Below are 20,405 nucleotides of genomic sequence, written 5' to 3'. Positions count from 1 at the left end.
TAAAAACAAATGACCGAGCTTTCAGACTGTCACCGATAAAGAGTGGGATAAGTACAGATGCAGGAGGAGGGGTGGTAGTGGGAGAAGAGAGCATCGACTGGATATTTCAGACAGGTTCATTTAAAGATTGTTAGAGTGTCGGACTCCATCACACTGATGCAAAGAGAGGTAACCTGTCGCATAGATTTAGCACAGGGTGTGTGCTTTAATGCTCATGCCCATTAAAAAATTAAATCACAGTGGACTGCTATGTTTTATGCTCTTAATCATCACTTACCTGTGTAGATGTGTTGTACATTAGCTGGACCTGTTGAGAGTAAAGTGAATGAATTTATGATGCAAGGCGCAGTAACTGTCCTACTGATTTTGTTTCAGTTGTCGACGGCTTTTACTGCCTTTGCAATCCGGGATATGCTGGGCAGAGATGTGAGCAAGACATTGACGACTGTGTGCACAGTTTGTGCAGCTCCAACTCTGTGTGTAAGGACCTCCATCTGGTACGTACATTCATGTTTTTATTTGGCAGTTTAGTGGGCTCATTTTATGGGCTACTGTCCTATGAATCACTACTCTATGTAACACGTCAACGCAGAAGCATGTATTGTAAATGAAAAGATCTGAGTCACATAAGCCCTGCATTTAGTTTGCTGACATGCAGTTAATTAAACAACTGTGCATCAAGTAGTTGTGTATTTATTAAAAAGGGCTCCAATGCTTAACATTCTTGTGGTGGACAATCAGCAGGTCTACATGTTGCAAACCTGGCAGTCTGAGAATCTAGCTAAAGTCATTGTTTATGATTGGCTGAAGATGATTGGGAACTGACTGCTGACGTTTTTTCATAAGTTCTTATTATCCAGCGGTTAGCTATAAATGACTTCCTTGTTGTACAGTTTAAAGATACAATATGTCGATTGTACAACCAGGGAGCTCTCAAGCAATGCTTCAATAGCAAAAGGTGACATCAAGGCTGGCAGGGAATCATGGGAGTTCCATCAGTTACTTATCTGCTACTTGAATCTGGCCTCGGCTCTTTGCTGCACGCCATCTCCGCTTCTCTGCCCCCAACACTTCCTGTCTCTCTTCAGCTGTCCAATCCAATAAAAGCAAAAAGTTCCAAAACATGTCTTTGAAAAAAAGAAAAAAACAAAAGCTACAGTAATATTGTCAAATGTTGATCAAAGTACAGAGGCTGGATATCAACAATAAACATGATAAACATGCTCTTTCTTCTAGCTTCAGGGCTCACTCTGCTCTGCCGTTACCGCTTGTTGAAATGATGAATGCAAAAATTAAATTGTGAAATTTAGGCTATAAATTTGTAAATCAACCATCAAGTGTGTGCTGATTCTTCTCAGTAGATTTTATTCTAAGTGTGCCACTACTCCTTCTGTGCGGAAGTCTGTCTCCACAGATGCACACACTTGGGCTGAAAGCAGCATTTTAAGACTTTACTTTTGCAAAGCACACAGCTCTACGTCTGTAGTTATTTGAGTGTTTTTTTCAGCCAATAACATTGATCTGGTGCAGCTGCAAAAAGGCCTTGGGAGCTGAGTGCTGCTTACAAACTGTGCAAAGAGTACCAGGGGTCTTTTTCCAACAGCTGCTTATTTGCTAACAGATTGCAGCGGTGAACCAGATGTGTCACACATAAAGTCACACATAAAGTCTTTGGGTTTTGTTTAGGGTTTTTTTTCTTCTTTTGACAAAGACAAATATCCTCCGGTGTCTAGTCCCAACTTAATGCAGTGGTTTCAAATGAGCTTGGGCTCTTGAAAATGGGTGCATAATGTATGTGAGAAAGATGAGATCTATTTAACAAAACCAGCATGTCTACTTGGCTGTGAGCCTGCAGTCTCAGAGGAAACAAAAAAGAAGTAATATTTGCTCAAAGAAGTATTTTAGCGCCTGTTTGAGGTTTTCATTGCGCAAAAACAAACACTTTTTGACTGAATCTTTGAACCTTGATCTTCAGCTTTTCTAAATTACCTGTACATTTTCTTTATATGGGATCAACTTAATTGTAATAACATAATAAGTAGCATGCCTCCGTTGACATGTCTAATTAACAGCTGACACTTTATCACACATATCACAGGTTCCACTATTATTGGACTTAGGGTTTTCAATGTTCCTTATCAACTGCACAAAGTCATCTTGGACTGGTAACAATGAGATCAGAAAGAACGTTGAGGCTGTAAGGTCAAGAGAAGAATGTGCGACTTTTTGATCCAGTAGATGGCGCCTTTGAGCAGCGGCACGAAATCAAAACGTTTAAAGTCACCTCCGCTATCCTGAATCCTCCGCTCTCCTCTAGCAACACACCTCCAACCCTTCTCCCTTCGCGTTTGCACAAAGAAGTTATCAAATTGGAGCACACCAGGATGAAGCACTAAACGAAAGTGTCTCAAGCTGTGTTGTTGTGCTAGCAGGCATATGGTTGCACTATTTAATTAGCTCTTAGCTTTACATTGCTTGTAAATTTACACTGAATAACCATGATCTAAAATCACAACGTTCAAATGTTCAGTTCAGTCTGTTATTCTTTTTTCTCACTTCCCGTCAATGTAAACACGGCTCTGACGACAGCACAGCCGGACGGACTCGCTCGTCTCACTCATTGTAGATGTCATGACTCAGAGAGACATTTACGGAGGACACTTGAATTCTGCTGTATTTGCTTTATGTGTGAAATGTCGCACATTGTTCCTTTAAGTTCAATACAGTAGTGTTTATACTGTAGGCAATAACTGAAGCTTGTTTTAATGTAGTTATGAGGACACATGGTTTCAGTAATTGTATAAGTAGCTGTGTCAGTTTTATCTCATTTTATTTGTCCTTTTTGAAAGAGAAGTCTGTCCCTCTATGCTATGCGTCTGCTGTGAATTACTGAACAAAGGATTTCTAATTTGCCTGTCCATGGGATTTTTGCAGACATTTTCGGTGAGATTGTTTGGGATGAACTAAATACCCCACATTGAAAGGCAAGAAGGACACAGCACAGGAAAGTAAATGGGTGTGATATGACGGATCAAATGAAATATCAAGCCTGATTTTTACAGTCACACTGTGCTTCCCCCCCCCCCCCCCCCCCCCCCATGTCATTATTCAAACAGGGACAGTTTTTGGTAAAACCTTCACATAGTCTTGTTTACAGTGCAGATTTCCCTCTCTGAACACCGTGTCCATAGAGCTTTACTTATTTTGGAGAATTGTGGTCCCTGAAGGTGACTTAGCAGCAAAAATGAGATTATGTTCCATAGCCAGAGGTAAGGAATTGGAGGCTCCTGGAGGTATCTAATTTATCACAAGATGACGGCATTCCCCCCTCCGCCCCTGCCACTACAGGGCCCACTGTGTACAAATTGTATCAGACAAAGTTTAACGGCTCCCCTCCAGTGTATGAAATACAGATTAGCATGCATTCAACCAGCAGCACCCAGGACGTTCAGACGGAGCGTTGGCAATGAGGAAACAAAAAAAGCATGGCCATATGACATATATAGTCAACCATATTCATCCGTTATGCAAAGAGGAATTTAAATTAGATCCGTACCTTGGAAACAACACACGATTCTGCAATGCCATGATTAATTATCACAATGCAGATTCCAGTGATGATATAAAGGACAAGTGCGCACGTGATGCTCTCCACAAAAGATAGAAAAAAATATTTGCTGGAGCAGGCTTATGTTTGTTTTCTTTAGGAAGCAACATTGATTAAACATACATGTTCGCCTTTTTATGAAAATTAATTTCCACGCAAAATAAGCATTGTTGTGTGCGCACTGTATATTCCATGAAGACTTTGCATCTTTGGTCTCAAACGAGAGTGGGCGGTTAAGGAATGTGCAAAGCAGGAAAGTGAAGATTGAAGACACAAGCGTGAATCGTTTTACACAGATGTGTTTTTTATGGCTGGGAGGTTTTATTGTGAAATGATTTAAGTACATAATATAGATTATTTTCACCAAGAACAACACACATTTTAAGAACAGAAATGACTGTTTACTAGAATATAACTATTTTAAATAACTGTGCCATAGGAGTTTGTTAAACAGAACTCTAGTGAAAACTGCTTTTAAATAACCAAGATTCTCCCCTGACTGAAATGTTAACTCGGCTTCCATCTGTATCTTTTGACATTTTTCATTCCACTTTAATGTGCCCGTTAAAAAAATACAATTCTTTCTAAATTACTATCACAAGACAAGAAACATTTTTATCTTCTTTTTTTAACGGTGCATCTTTGGTTCCCTTGTTTTGCTTTTATTTAAAGAAAAAAATGTCAAACATTGGAACTCTAATGTAAATGTGAAGGAGAATGGTGCACATGCAGACACATCTAGCCAATCAGATCCCACAGAAATCAGAGCTTGAACCCAGAAGGAAGGTGCAGTATATATGCTCTTTGGTGTGCACAACAATGGAGGAGGTGGACGAGGAGGACAAAGAACAAGAGGAGAGGAAGGAAGAAGAGGAACAGAAAGCAGAGAGTGAGGAAGAAGGGGAAGAAGAAGAGAAATAAGCAGAGGAGACGGAGAAAGAGTGAGAAGGAAGAAAGTGAGAAAGAAGAGAAATAAACAGAAGAGAGACCGGAGGAGGATAAGGAGAACACACAGATTTCATTTCACCATCTGTTCAACATACATACATACATCATACATTTTGAAGGCGGGGGGCACCTTTTTTATACTGACAGGACAGGGCTTGGAGTCAGAAACCAGGGAGAGAGAGAAGTAGGAAAAGAGCCACTGGTCAGATTCAAACCCAGGCCGTCCACTTGGAGGACTACAGTCTCTGCACATGAAGTGTGTGCACAAACCACAAGGCCACCGGTGACGCCCAGCCAGACATGTTTCTTTACATGATGAGATGAATTAACGAAATGATCAGCTGCCTTCTTTAAATCCACTCGTTGGTGGTTCTATGTTACATCAATGTCAATATCTACAATCACACTTTACACATTTTAGATGTAGACCAGTGGTTTTACATCTCAGATATTGTTTTCTTTGATAGAGGTCATTTACATTTTGATAATCTATATCAAACATTGCACGAGTCGATGATGAAAACACCTAACTACTCTGTGACATCCTATGAAACACATTCATTACGTGCTGTAATTATCTGCTTTTGTTTGATAAAACACATCTCTTTTTATAGTTCAGTCTTTACGCTTTAAAAACCTAATGACTTGAAATTCCCCCTGACGTTGCCATAGCAGCTTCATTAACAACATCCAGCATTACACACTGGTCCTTTTTTTTTTTTTTACATCTTTTATGTTTTTTCTTTTTTTATTATTATTTTTACTTTGGGGGATTCTAACTACTCACTTGAAGATATCATTTTTTTTTTTTTTTTTTCAAAGATTGAATTGTCCCCCGGGGATAAATAATGTTTTTGAATCAAAGATTGATTTCTGCACGGGAGGTTTGACTCTGCGATATTTCTGCAATCATCTTTTAATCAATACTATGGACAATCACACTGCTTCTTTCTGAAATGTCAGGTGTAAATAACTATTACTGAAACCTGAGTGCTTCATAATGGCTTCATTCACGCTTCTGTTAAGGTTTATTTTCAGTGTTTTTATATGAAAACTTAAAGACCTAAATACAGGTGTCGATGTCAGATGACTTTATTGTGGCGGCAGTAGCTCAGCCTGTCGGTACTTGAGTTAGGAACTGGAAGGCTGCCGGTTTAAATCCTGATGTGGGCCATAATATGGACGTTGGTCTGGTAGCTGGAGAGCACCCCAACCACTCTGGTGCGCTCGCTGTGTAGCAGTGTGTTGCAGCCCCACTCTGACATCTCTCCACTAATGCCAGTCCTGTTAGTGCGTGTGTGTGATTCAGGCATCTGTGTGTGAGAAGCATGTCTCTTAATAGCAGAGTGTAAAACCTGAATTTTCCTCAAGGATTAGTAAAGTTTGTACAAAAAAGTAGGTGAAGTGGAAGAATACAAAGCTGTACTAAAATTTCATCTGTATATACATTTATTTTTCGCTCAATTTCCATGTTTGGTGTTGCTATTATGAATACTAGTCTCGACCTAAAATACTGTGAGATAGCTATAAATGGATAACAAAACACTCCCCCTAAATGTGTCATCACAGCTTGAATACCTGCTCCCATCTGTATATACATGTCTATATACATGTTCTATCAACGTGAGGCCATCTTGAATACAACAATCCAACGACCCAAATTAGATTTGCAAATGAATATTTTTACTATATTTATATATTGTTTCCTTTATTTGTTGTTTTGCACTGCAGAGTTACGAGTGTTTGTGTCATCCCGGCTGGGAGGGAGAGTTCTGCCAACAAGAAATTGATGAATGTTTATCACAGCCCTGCAAAAACAACGCCACCTGCACAGACCTTCTCAATGGCTACAAGTAGGTATGCTCGAGGGCGCGGTCCTCACGAGGTGCATCAGTCACTTAATAAATGTGCAAGAAGAAGCCGTTCAGAGATAGCAATATGTCCTTCCTTCCACTGGCAGCCGGGGATAATGAATTGCAGATGGCAGGTAAAACAAATGAGTCAATCAATGGCTCACAGCATGAAAAGGTTCCAGGGGATCTGTGACTCATTGGAGGAAAAAGCTGGTGTGTCTGCTCCTGCTAATGTCCCCCCATCCCCAACACACACACACACACACACACACACACACACACACACACACACACTCTCACTCACTCCGTTGGGGAGACGTGAAGCTGCTTCAGGTGGAGAAGTTGGAGGATGAAAAAGAATGCAAGGTAGAGTGGATGTGGTGCTCGGGTGCTCACTGCCACCAAGTGGAATATTCACCTGCCTTAAGAGCAGATACCTCAGGTTTCTCTCTCTCTCACACACACACACACACACACACACACACACACCTACACACACACTCATGCACACTCTGCTTCTGTCTCTGTTTCCTTATTCCCATCTCTCTCTGTGTCTTGCCTTCATACATTTCCATTTAATCCCCTCTCAGTGCTCTAACCTCATGTGTCCTACATTCAGCTGTCCAGAATTAAATGCTGCTCTGACCACGAGTTCAATTAACCTGTGAAGTCCCTGCGCGCCCTCGCACAAAGATCCAGAAGTGCAGTGTGAAAACATGTACTGTAACACTGTGTTCTACTTTAAAACCGTGAATGTAATGGTTGGTTTCTTACACACGTCTTCAGGGCTGCTCCATGAAACGTTAACGATGCAACCTTTATTTGTAAGCATAGTGATTAAATAATCGCTGTTATCGCGATGTGAGCCTTCTGAATTTATCGCAATAAATGAAAAATACATTTAATTGTATTTAAGCGGAGAGGCCTGTGTGTAATGCCCAAGCTTTCACACCATTTCAATGCAGTCAGCCTGACACCAATAACCTTTAAAAACCTGTGAAGTTTGTTCTTAATTATCTAGCAGTTGTATATTTAGCTCTCATTGTAAGTGATGTGGGGTTTTTTTTTCTCCTCTCCTGTGTATCCAAGGTGTCTGTGCTCACCCGGCTGGACAGCTGTGGACTGTGCAGAGGATGTGAATGAGTGTGATTCTGGGCCCTGTCTAAATGGAGCTCAGTGTCAGGAGTCAGACGTACCTGGAGAGTTCTCCTGCACCTGTCCCCCCTTCTTCACTGGCCCCTTGTGCAACCAGCCTTATGACCCCTGTGACCCCCTCCACAATCCCTGCATGAACAACTCCACCTGCCTGACACGCTCCAATGGAACAGCCTTCTGCAGATGCCCAGCTGGTGAGCGAACACGCCAACACATTCTTCAACTAATTGTGCCTTTTTAAGGCCTATTCTCTAAACCATTTTCACTGAACCTTCACAACTTGTACAGTGTCAGTGCTTTAATTTAATCCATCTCAACTGTAGAAATCCCACTGTAAACATGTAAATCATCTAAAAGGTGAAGAAATATGTCATACTTCAGCATGCATGGTGTGTATCTCCTCCTGGAAATGTATCTGATTTCTCAAAAAGGTTATTTTTATCAACAAACAATGAGATGGTTTTCTTTTGTATGAATCATGCACAGCAGCTTCGCGTCTGACACCTCTGACAAAACAACAGCTTTCCTGCAAGAATGATATAAAGTAGTATAATGTGTTTTTTTAAGAAGAAAGATTCTTTTTTTTTTGAACAATGATTGATTGAAATACCAGACGTTTGTTGAGTTCTGCTGTCTGAGGAGGAAAGAATAGACCGTGTGGATTGCAGCTGGTTTTTGGTTGAAGAGTTAAAGAGCATGCAGAATACAAAGGTAGACAATGATGACTTTCTTTGCATTTTTTGCTCCCTTTGAAAATGTAACCAGTGGGTTGTGTCCTGTTATTTTCGAATGATGCTGTAACACAGAGATATTTTTTTTTCTTCCTTGGCCTTGATGTATGTTGGTAGAGACGACATACAAAGAACTACATGAAACTTCTTAGCCCGCTCCAGCTCCTCTCCCACAGCGAGTTATACAAAAGGATGCTGGACAACTTTATATATGGAAATAAAAGCTACATCTATGGTTCTGTAAGGCCTGTGCCTTTAAGTTAAAAATTGACATTTTTGCATGCATTTGCAAGATAGTTAAAGAGTTCACAATAAACAAAAATGCCACTGTAGGCATTAACAGACTTATCTCTATATTAGGGTTTAGAGGTTAATCTGTAGAAGGTGTCTCAAGCATATTCAGGGATAATTACAATGCATGTTCATGGGCAAACAAAGCAGATTTTACTGGTCCCCCTTATGCTATGTTTGTAGGTGTGTGCCGCAAGGCAAAACAACCCACCCGTCTTGAAGCACAATTCTCTTCTCCGCTGTCTAGTTAAAAGCTCAGTGGATGCATAAACAGGAATGTTCCACCAAAGTATAGCTAAATATTTACTTTGGGAGCCCACACAGACATGAATCAACTGACTTTGTGCAGAACTTGTTCCCTCTCTCCTGCACATCACCTCACAGACATTCAAAAATGACTCAGACATGCACATCCCTTCAGACTTCAAATATATACACACGCACATATAGAATCTATTTCATTTAAAATGTGCATGCTCTTCCAGTTCAACAGAAAACCACACATTAGTAGTGTGGCATTTTAGTTGACCCCCTTCTTTGTTGAAGTGACCTTTTGGAAATTTGATCTATAAGCTCCCCCTTTTTCATTGTAAGATAGAAATAATACAGAGTTTTACCATCCACAGCCATCAGGGTGCAGGTTAAGATGCTTCAGGTTTCCGCTCTTCCTAATGGCTCTTTCAGCGTGGAGATGAAAAGATGTTGCCAGATATAAATAGAGCAACCGGGTGAGTTTCTCAAGCTTCCTTGGAGAGGAATAGGAAATTAGGCGCTGGCTGCATACATTACACCAAGAGCTTTGCGTGGGCTTGGTCGTTTTTTTTTCTTCACTTCACACAAGCATTGTGACTCACTACTCCATTATTATTCACCATAAATCCATCCTACATAGCGACATCATGGTTCTCTTATACAACACATGGCTCCATTCCAGCGCAAACTATTTTACAGACTTGTTATTCACCACTCAGTGTAGGTTATTTGTCAGGCAAAATTGTGTAGGCCTTACATTATTCCCACACCTAATTAAATTAAAATGTGTCTGCCTATGTCTGCAAGATTTAGAGCCATAAGCAAATCTCATCCCACACAGTCAAGAGGGACACACAGTGAACGCTATCAAGGTTAACTTGTCATGAAATCCTCCACAATTAGCTGTTTTATCCTCAGCCTTTCAGTGTGCGCTTTGGCCACTTAGCTTTGTGTGAGTCGAGGTGCATTGTTGAGAGAAGAACCACATAATGTTTGAGTTTGATTCATAGATGCGTAAATATGACATGGGATGATGAACCATATTTCATTGAAATGTGCCTGGTTGTTTCATTGGCACTAAATACAGTCAAGCAGCAGTCAGGACTTGTGATGTCATTTCTTGGAGCATCTTCAAAGAATTAGCACAACTAAACTCTGTGCTCTGTAAGCCAAAAAGAAAACACAATCCCATCAACTGTAATTGTTAAGATAATTAAAGCTGGGTCAGTTTATGGTTAAATAAAGACAGACAAAAACCAGGCGAATATTTTCAGCAGATTTTTTTTCATAAAAACACAAATAGAATTTGTCTAAATGTGGAAACCATTTTTTCCTAATGACTTACAAAGTGATTTGAACTCTGTGAATGTTTTAGATTCTTACTTTTAATTTTTATAAACTCGGTGCACTTTTTTTTTTCTTTTTTTTTTTTTCAATTTGCAATTGAGCGGTACAACGCTTGGTGAATTTATTATTTCAAATTCAATTATGTCGATGTTGTGGCAGCAATGTCTCATTATTTGTCCAGTACAACAGAAGAAGCTTTTGCCAAAACCTCCATAGAGAAAGACGAATGAAAAGAGATGAAGAAGTGAAAGGTTTTTGAAAGGTGTCTGGTCCGGTCATTAGGGACATGTCTCAACTGTGAAAATCTGAAGTATTTCTTCAAAGCTTCTGTATTTTTTTGATTCAATCAATCATTCAAGTAACATAGCTTGTTTTGGTTTATTACCAGTTATTGTGAAGTGTTGACAACCATACCAGCTTGTGTTTGCTGCCTGCTATAACTTGTACTGGATGCACCAATGTCACTTATAAACTCCAACATGATACTGCAGAAGAAACGAAGTCTGGTGAAAAAGAGTACAGCCTCCAGCTATTTGAGTTATAATATTCGATCGATTATAAAAGAATGTGTATAAAACAGCTGCCTTCAGGAGTTCAGTTTCCAGAGGATTAAAAATGAGCTCTTGTGCAAAACAAAAAATGCATTTTAATTCAGAACTTATCATTCATGTTCGGCAGCATTGCATAATTAGTGCTGAGCCCAGCGTCCCCTGGTACACAGTGTAAATGCAGCACAGTGGAATCTACATGGTCCACACTCCACTAAAGTCAGTGTGTGCTCTTATACGTGGGCGCAATCGGAAACCTTAATGGCTGCAGCATTGTGAAAAAACATTCCCTTAGGGTGGAGTAGACATGGGGGCTTGTGTTAAAAAGGTGGTATAATGGAAACGATCAGGTGTCTAGACCCCGAGTTAATTTCACAGTCAGAGAGGTGATTGAAGTGCAGACGATGATTCAAAGGTTAGCTGAAAAATTCACTGGATGAACTTGGACGGGATTGCATTAAAGTCGGACAGAGGGTCATCAGAACAGCGAGCCAATCAGTGCAGTGGTTTATGCATATTTATGATGTTATGTTTACATTACAGCTAAACCAATAAATCAGCGGGGCATAAATATCAGCCAGCGTGAGCTCATTGCATTAACATATTTTGTTTATTGGTCTATGTGTAAGAGGATAAGTAACATTAACATGCTGTACAGAAAGCCCAAAGTTAGGTTTCGGATGAAGTAGCGTTGTTTAACAAAGCTGTAACAGAAAGCCATTCTGAGGTTTAATTTTGAACCGTTTAAAACATCAGTACCTTTCAAATCGTATTTAAGGACAAATACAAGAAGTTTAAATACGTTTCAGAGGTATGCTCCTTCTTATAGACTGGAGAGTAGTAGCTCATTCTGAAGGGACTTGGGTTTGGGAATCAGAAAATAGCCAGTTTAAGTCGGACCAAAATATGCAAGTTGTTCTGGTCGCTGAAGAGGTGCCGGTTCACTTCCTGAGTCACTTCATCAGTGTTTCCTGTTGTGTGAGCAGCTTCTGGTTACATACCTTTTCTTTGCTAGTTGTTAACTGAAGACGCATTGTTATCAGACTTGGAAATCCAGATTGTGATATTCGCTGGGTGCAGTAAATGTCTCGTGACCAGCCTCATGGCTGTATCTGATAGCAGTTGACAATGTCAACTATTTTATTAAAGATAAGCACTTTCACAGTGGGTTTTTTTTTTCTCCAAAATGCCGTACTGGATGTGTTATGAAGGAAAGTGTGCGGCCATAGTTTTCCCCAGACACTTCACTTGACTGTATCGGTCTCCCAAAAAGGGTGATGTGGCAACTTTACTCTTCAGTTCAGCAGGAACTAAAAGGCAGCCATTAGAAATTTCCTACTGGGAGAAGCATTAAAGGGATTTGTAAAACAAAGCCACAATGTAAATGAGTTTTGTCTACAAAGGTATGCAGTGAGAAGCTGGAGGCCAGAATTAAACCAGAGCCAGCTGAAAGAATCCTCTTAAAAGAGAAGTATAAGGGAAGCTGTTATCCTCTCTTCAATGCAGAGGACTCCTGTTGGAAGTTTTTGTTCTTCCTCGCTGTGACGCTCCGCTGAGGCTCTGGCCAGGAGGCCTAAGTCATCTTGCCCGTCCGGCACAGATGTTCCACTTTCCTCCTAATGAGGAGCCTCAGCAGGGAGTGCCAACCCTGATAGAAGAGCAAGCAGAAAATGGGCGAGTTGGGGTAGAGGTTGGGGTGAGGGTCACTGGCCGACAACCACAACAAATGAAACAAACACGCGTGGCATCGCTCAACACAGGTTAGAGCACACAGCAGAGATGCATCAGATTCCTGGAGTCCTGTACCCAATCGATACGCCTGGGTGTCCTCGCTCACCTTGCTGAAGCGTTGTACAGAGTCAACTGCAACATGCTGGGTTAAAATGTGATGTGGAACCTTTTGCTGGATGCCCTCCAACTCTGTCTTACCTTCCTCTGTCCTTACAGTCTGTCTAGTATTTAAACTTACTGTACAAACAGAGATTTGTTTTTCCCCTGACCTGAAATGATTGCACTTTTTATTTTAAGTTATGAAAAAATATCTTGAAAATATCAATATTGTAGCTGCAACCACCACTGTTAAAAAATGAAGCCAATGATGAGGTGCATGAAAGAGCAGTACATCGAGTGTTCATTGACAGCAGAAATAAAACTGTTGACAGCCTGGCATGGAAACTACTTTATGTCTTAATTAATCTGTTTAAACAGATTCTACATAGAAATGTGGAAAGCACATCATTCGAACAATGAATTATATCTCTATGAACAGGTATCTCCATAAAGCACAGATATTAAAAAAATCACAGATCAAACATTTCAACTTGAGCCACCAATCTGCTCGATGATGTGTCGCACCTTAAGCGAGCATCATCAGTTCATATTGACGAGAGGTTACTACACAGGTTTGTTATGCAGCAGATGGATTTGCATCGGACCATCAGCTGGCCTGTAAAGCTTCAGCGTCGTTTGATGGATAAATGTACAGAAGACATCTGAAAAAAACATCATAACCTTTAAAGAGAGTAGCTCTTAGATGTAAAAGGTTAGCAGCTGATAATCCGTGCAGGATTTGTGACCATGTTGATTTATAAAAATGCATCTTGAAAGTGTAAGACAGCCTGATACTGTTTTTAATTCAAAGGCTGTTTGGATGCATTGTGGGTTTGGACTGATGACTGAGTGTTATTATGTCCTCCTCTCTCTTTTTTTTAATCATAAAGAGAACAGTGTGTGGCTGTAACTCATGATATTCTGGATCTTTCTGGAGCAGCAGGTTTCGGGCTGGCATTCTCCTGTGCTAAAAGTGAGCTATTTGACAAGGGCACAATCGCTTCGCCTCAGGTCTTTTGCATGAAGTGGAGAAATATGATTCTTCCGGTAAAGTGAATTAATTCAGAAGCATTGTGTGCTCCCTTAACATGCAAAAACCATTTGGTCTCCATGGCTCAGAATATCCCCAGAGGTGTTCCTGGCCAGATGGAGAACAAACCCCTTTATTTGCATGGCATGCAACACTAGCCTTCACCTTCCACAAGATTGAGATTGTGTCCTAGCAAACAGTTGGTTAATGAGCTGCTGTGAAACGGTGCCAGCAAAAGAACCGACACGTACTTAATATGTTGTCGAAAAAGATGTGTTGAGAGTATGTTTTGCCAAAGATGTGTTGAGAAGTCCAACGACGCCGCATGCACTGAAAGTGATTATTCTCTTACAGGGGAGAACAGTTTGACTTATAGGAGAAGAGTCTCAATCTATAAACCAGACAAGGTGAAAAACATTCACCCTTTTTCCTTTCCTCAGGATGGCGATGTGAGTTGAAATATAGGTGTGGAACAAAACTACTGAATACGGCTCACGTAATGTATGATGTTTTGGTAAGATAATCAAAATGTAGCTCAGCATGATTTTGATCATATGAGGCTATTTGGATGCTGGATAAGATGACGCTTCAATCAGACTATTTAAAGGAAGAATGTTCACAGTTTTTGATCCAGTAGATGTCGCCGCAGAGCACCAACGTGAAGCCAAAATAAACCTCCGCTCTCCTCCAGTGACACACCTCCAACCTCTCTCCACTTGCCTTCACACGAAGGAGTTATGAATTTGAACACACCATAATTCAGCACCATTAGTCACCCGCAACCTTCACCTTAATGACAGGTGTTATGTCATGGCCTTATGCATTCCCCTTCAAATAAATAAGTGTTTCCAAAATATTGAAGGGGAAATATATTGCAGGTGCTTTTTTGTGTCAGTGGGGTGCTATGGCTCTGTGTTACCACTGCATTTCCTTTGATTATATAAATGAAAAGTGCAGCACTGACATGTTTTACTGAAGAGCCCTGGCTTAGCTGCAGCAGCATGTTGCTCAGAGAAGTTGCATAACTCAGACCCTATTTATAATGAAAATGAAGTGTTATATTTCCACTCATTACTTCAGCTATGTGGATCAACAAACAGCCGCAGCGAAGGCTCACAGTCTTAGAATGAGCAGTATGTGCAGAAGTATCCAGGAGAACAATGGTTTCAACACGGTGGAAGGCAAGTCAGACACCATACTGGAGTTTAAGCAACATTCATAGCATGCAAATCTCTGCTCCAATGGGAGAAGTATTATCTTGTTTAATATTCTGATCGAGAAGCCACACAGAGAGGCGAAAAATATTAAAAAGTAGCAGGTGTTCAATCTCAGTGTGAGAGCGTGCCCCTTCATTGAGCAAAGGTCTCGGCACGCAACTGATATTCCATTGCTGAGGGCTAAAGGTGCTTCTCTTCTTCCATTGTAGCTCTGAGACCTCTGTTTTCAGCCAGAACAACAGCTGCATCAAAAAAAGGCTGGAGAAACCCCCAATGAGCACCAAGTGGAAACAGACGTTTGCCCTTTATAAAAAAAAAAAAAACCTCCGTCATTAAAAGCTTCTAACACACTGGTGTTTAACCCCTGAATGCTTCGCAGCAGGTAGAAAATACCCAGCTGGGCTCTATATGAATCTGTGGAGACTGACACTGCTCACAGAATACCAATTATATGCATGCAGTAAGAGCTAAGGGCAAAGGTGTCAAATGGAGGCGTATGGTTCAGGCTTTTTTGGCTAATTTTTTGTCTTTCAAGGAATACATCAATAAAAAAAATTGTGCTAGAATTTCTAAATGAAAAAATAATATTTTGAATCCCCTTTCACCATTGTAATTTTGGATTAGTGTCTGTCTGCTGCTGGGAAAGCTGCCAGGCTAAGTAGCACCCCCAGCAGGCTCCACCAATCAAACGACTAAAGGCAGCCCAGTGTTTAGCCAGAGAGGCAAAACTCGCAGCAAAAAACAGTCACAAAAGCTTTCACTGCAACTCATGAAGCTTATAGCTGTGAGCGTGCGGCAACAGCCCAAGGCAACCCGATCGAGAGTGTTTCTGAACTCGTTTGGAGTCAGAGTGCTCTTCCATTTAGATCATGACATCTGGGCTGCAAATGACGGTCTATGGAGAGGATAGAGTGACCTACACACACTGCAGTAAAACAGAAATAAAACAAATAAAAACAGTAAATGGAGATTAAAGCAATAGAAATAAATTGACATTCCTTCCAAAAGGTTTCCCGGTGATCCTCTTTGTTTATGCAGAGAGGTTCAAGGATGTGTTTTAAAATGCAGACGATATAAAAGACCGAACCAATTGTGTTCAGCTCATGTATTTCCTTTATTTTAGGTCATGTTCTTTGGAGGTGACTAAGTTATGTGCAGACCCCAGAGATAGCTCACCTGCACCCAGGCCTTTTCTTCTCATGGCTCGTCACACTTCTCTCTTAAGCGTTAAGCACATTTCTGGTATAACCGGTTGCCAGTGGCGACTCCAGAGTCAGTTGGGGCCCGAGGCAACAATTCACAGGGGGACCCTCCAAACCATCTATCATGACCAATATGTCAAATGTGAACTTTTTTCTTTTCTTTTTCAGATTCGATATATTAGCATTATTGAAAAATAATGTTCCGCTGGTGACCATCACTGACATTAGTAGGTTTGTTGTGTGGAGATTGTGGCAGCTGTGGTTGTGATGCATGTGACTTTGGCCTTGTATTGAACTGATAGCATTAAAGATGCAGATGGAACAACTATTCATCTTCAGTTTGTGTATTTATATTCTATCTGTTCCTATCAGATCACCATCATCAGTGAGGGTTTCTTCACTTCTTTGTTTGTGTGACAGAAATATGAAAACACACGCTATCAAACGTTGGCCTCACATTGTTAAATTGACATATAATTTTTAATTAAGGTGGCTTTACAAGTTGCACGATGTAATAATGTTGTATTAGTCACCTAACAGCCTTTTAATAGGAGAAAACAAATTTGACTACTGTGCACTGTGAGCATTGTGTACGCCACACAGTGTCTGTGGTTTAGTGCGTGCACACCGCTGTGAGAAAGAAGTTAAGAGTCTACACTCGTAAATTATGAATAGAACCAAGCCTGGGTCTGTAACAGCTGTAAACACATTTTAAATAAACTAAGTGTTAAATCACTTGGTGCCTTCATTAGCGGTGCTGAAGAGGTGGTCCAGGTGTGAAGCAGAGCTGCAGAGGCTGCTGTTTACATGTACGCACACTTCTATTCTTAACCTGCATTCTCAGTAACCCAGTTAGTCAGCGCAAGTGAAGGACTCGGAGGCATGCTGTGTTTTGATTATGACAGACACAACATGGAGGCAAATTGTGTGTCCTTTTTTTTTGTTTTTTTTTCAGATTCTGATTGTTTTTTGCAGATTAAATTGTTTTTTAGCTGTAACACTGAATGGACGATGTGTCTGTCTCGACCAGATGTGTATAAAAAAATCTTGTTTGTGAACTCTTTGGAGCGGATTGATTAGTTGAGTGATTGATCTTTTTATTCAATGGAGTTTCACAGATCAAAACATACTGAACTTGTGGTGCCTTTTATGTTGCTGCACTTTGTCCAGACAGCACATCAGTTATGTAAGCGGAATGAAAAGAAGTTTCCAAGATGTACACCAACATTGAGACATCAAACTGAGTAACAAGAGATGGATCAGGGTTGTTTTTTTTTTCTTTTTTTGCTTTCTGTGCGAATTCAGTATGAGGAATAACGTTTCTACATTTTTCATGTCTAGAAAAATACCATGGCAAGCACATACATTTTTATCATGGTCGACTTGTGAGTCTCATTAATCCTCCTGTATGAGAAGGAAGTCCTTGGTCAGTCCACGTTTTTGACTGTTTTTGCTGACCTCAGTGATAGCTGGAGAAGGCAATTACCGATATGAGATCTTTTTACATAGATTTTTTTAAATCACTGTTGATTTACTCACATGGTGTCTTTATACATTTGGAATGAGACTATTAAACATAAGTCAAGGGCTACACATTCAGACCCTGAGGTTTCAAGGGAAAGTGACCATCAGAAGTAACTAATCACATTCACACGCCGAAGCAACAGGACTCTGCCACAAAGCCACAGCTGCCTCATTAAGTAATAATTTATTACTTATCACTTATTTATTGAAGCTTGAATGAAGTTTAAAGTCAGCCCGTCGCTCTGCTGCAGGATTCGAAGAACCTTCTGTGAAACTTTTATTGTGATGGCAAACTAGTTTGAGTAGTCTTTTCTTAGAAGCGTCGGCTTTCAAAGTCACATGTGTGTCACTGATCCGGTTGTTTGAGGTTGTGGGCAGCTGGGTCCCAGGCCGGTGGTTGGCCTGCTGCTCCTCCTGGGCTCAAGGCCAGAGGAGGGACGGAAGGACAGTGACAAAATTACTTTTGATGGCAAGTCCGAGTCTCATGAGAGAGAGAGAGCCAGTTGGGGCTTCTTCTTGTTACAGTCCTCTTTAAAAGTGGGTGTTAACCTCCTTGGTTACAGCTGAACACATTTTCCGTCATGATCATCATGCAGCGCCCATGTCACATGTACAGGACATGTCTTTTTGAAATGATTATAAGCTTTAAAGTTGCACTTTTTAATGTGTAAATGTAAAAAACCATCAACAATCTGACATCCTTTGTATCAACGTAACGCCATACCAGACTTCAAAAATAGTCTTATTGACGTCCCCCACTGGTTTTTAAAGAGACGTTAAGAACAGCAATGATGGCGGTCGCCATATTGTAAATGCTATTTCAGAAAACTCCCATCCCTAATTATTATTTAATTAATTAATTAAATCCAAGTGAATGAATTAGAACAAAAAAGGCCCCCCATACAGTCTTTTTTAGCTTCTCTTAAAAATGGAAAAAGTTACTTCTTGTGTCTTACAGGCAGAAGACGGAGAAGGGGACATTGTCTAACATTTTTTTGCGATTAAAACAGTGTGCATGAGAGTTTTTTCTTGCAGTTTTGGGTTATTAGAAACAAGAAATGAGCCATAGGTTGGTACATTGTGTGTACAGATACTTAAGTGGATGTTTGGGTACTTTAGCAGCAGGGATAAGATAATGTTTTGCATATTTGCAATTGATATTTTTATGAAATTGTTTCACTTTTTGTCTATGCATCAATTTCCCCAGTAGCTGATAACCGAGGAAGGCCGATAAAGAAACCTTGACTTGACCTTTATATTTTAGTTGCAGCGGTTTTAAAACAGGTGTCATATAGTTATAAGTTCTGGTATCCTGAAAGCCCATAGCTGTGGAGGAAGCATGTTGCTGATTCAACAAATAGAATGAAAACACTTCAGGAAAATTGGTCAGCATAATTCCTCTGACAGAAAACTTGGAATGATTATCAATTGTGGTTTTGGCAGTAAAATGATGCACAGATTAAGAGATCAGCGGATGAGAATTGGAGATTAGATGTTTGACAGCACACAAATGTCACCACAGACGGAGTCTATACTCTATGTGGGACAAGCTATGGATAATGTGACTTTAAATGACCCCTTCTGAGAACTCGTGACATCAGACTGACAGTAAGTTTGATAAGAAGACTATAGCCATAGATGTAGCAGTCCAAACCAAATTCATTCAGTTCAAATGAAGACATCACTCCTATTTCAATTGAAACGTCCATCACTGTTAGTTCACTTTCCATCGGGGGGATTACCCACTGTTTCTTCTCCTCGGAGACATTCCCAGGCGACGGCAGTGATTACACAGTGTAGCTGCAGCCAGATGATGGAATGACTACGTGAGGACGCGCCTTGGGTATCCCCCTCTGTACTCTGTCAAAGAGAAACCTCCAGTCACTGCTCATGGCGCAAGATGCATTACGTCGTGGTGACAGTTGAAATAGTCCCTGAGGTCCTCCGCCATTGTTTTGACTGACAGACCAGCTTGGGAAACCTGTGCCGTCCCATAATTCACCAGATGCTCTGTACTCTCTGTGGTCTCATGGATTCCCTTTCATTCTTACTTCCCATGATGCTCCGAGCTCTGGCAGTGCCCGTGTTGTGCTAGTTTTCATTTTATCACCCCTCTAGTAGTACTGGAAATGTGTCTCTCTTTATAGTTTAAATACAAATATATACAATATAATTTATTCAGTTGATTCAAAATGCTCTGTAAGTTTAGCCTAGAGAGCTCCGTGCCATTTTTTATTCAGCAGCTAAATAATCAACAGCACAGAGCTTCATCTGGACGAAAAACAAACTGCAAATAATGACTCACAAAATCTGCATCCATCCACTCTGAGAAATAATGTGTTTAATTTCCCACCATTTGTGGTGTACGGTGGGTTTTCAAAGAACTGAAATGAATAAACTCATGTTTACACTGACAGAGTTTTAAATAGTGGCCCTCCTTGTATTATTACAAGACATACAGGAGACCCTCCGGTTCAATGGGACGGTAAGAGAAATGGATGATGATATACCCATCATCCATGTTTTCTTCAATAGTTGAACATAATAAAGGAATATAGATTTGTTTTGGATGCAACTTTAAATTAAAGTCGCAATATTCACCATCAGCTCGCTACTTATTAGCATGCTAATTAGTAGCATCCTGGCTGTTTATCAGTCTGTATTAAGTGCTTATTATTACCTTATTCTATGTGACCGTAGTCTGCCAGAGTTTGCCCTCAATACCTTCCTAATTACTGCTTATTGATTGCATGTTAAGAAGTTGTTGAACAGGAAGTATGATCTTAATATGCTTTTGTTTAATTCTATCTTATAAGGCCCGTACTAAGCTCCGCCCAAATGTCTGAGTTTGTCACCCTATCTCTAAGGCG

At 40.4% G+C, this 20,405-nt stretch overlaps 1 protein-coding gene across 2 annotated transcripts in view; it reads left to right on the top strand.

Annotated features, from left to right (window-relative positions):
- Positions 1 to 20,405, top strand: part of eys (eyes shut homolog) — a 176,142-nt gene that overhangs the window by 63,101 nt on the left and 92,636 nt on the right. For both annotated transcript variants that reach the window (XM_079363047.1, XM_079363046.1), the window contains 3 exons: positions 376 to 497; positions 6,287 to 6,408; positions 7,498 to 7,757. In XM_079363047.1, coding sequence (XP_079219173.1) covers positions 376 to 497; positions 6,287 to 6,408; positions 7,498 to 7,757 — 504 coding nt within the window. The remainder of the gene's footprint in view (positions 1 to 375; positions 498 to 6,286; positions 6,409 to 7,497; positions 7,758 to 20,405) is intronic.

The sequence above is a fragment of the Symphodus melops genome (assembly GCF_947650265.1).
Source record: "Symphodus melops genome assembly, chromosome: 15".
Classification (NCBI taxonomy): Eukaryota; Metazoa; Chordata; class Actinopteri; order Labriformes; family Labridae; genus Symphodus; species Symphodus melops.
The sequence above is the reverse complement of the archived record's forward strand: the minus strand, read 5'-3'. Positions and strand labels throughout refer to the sequence as shown.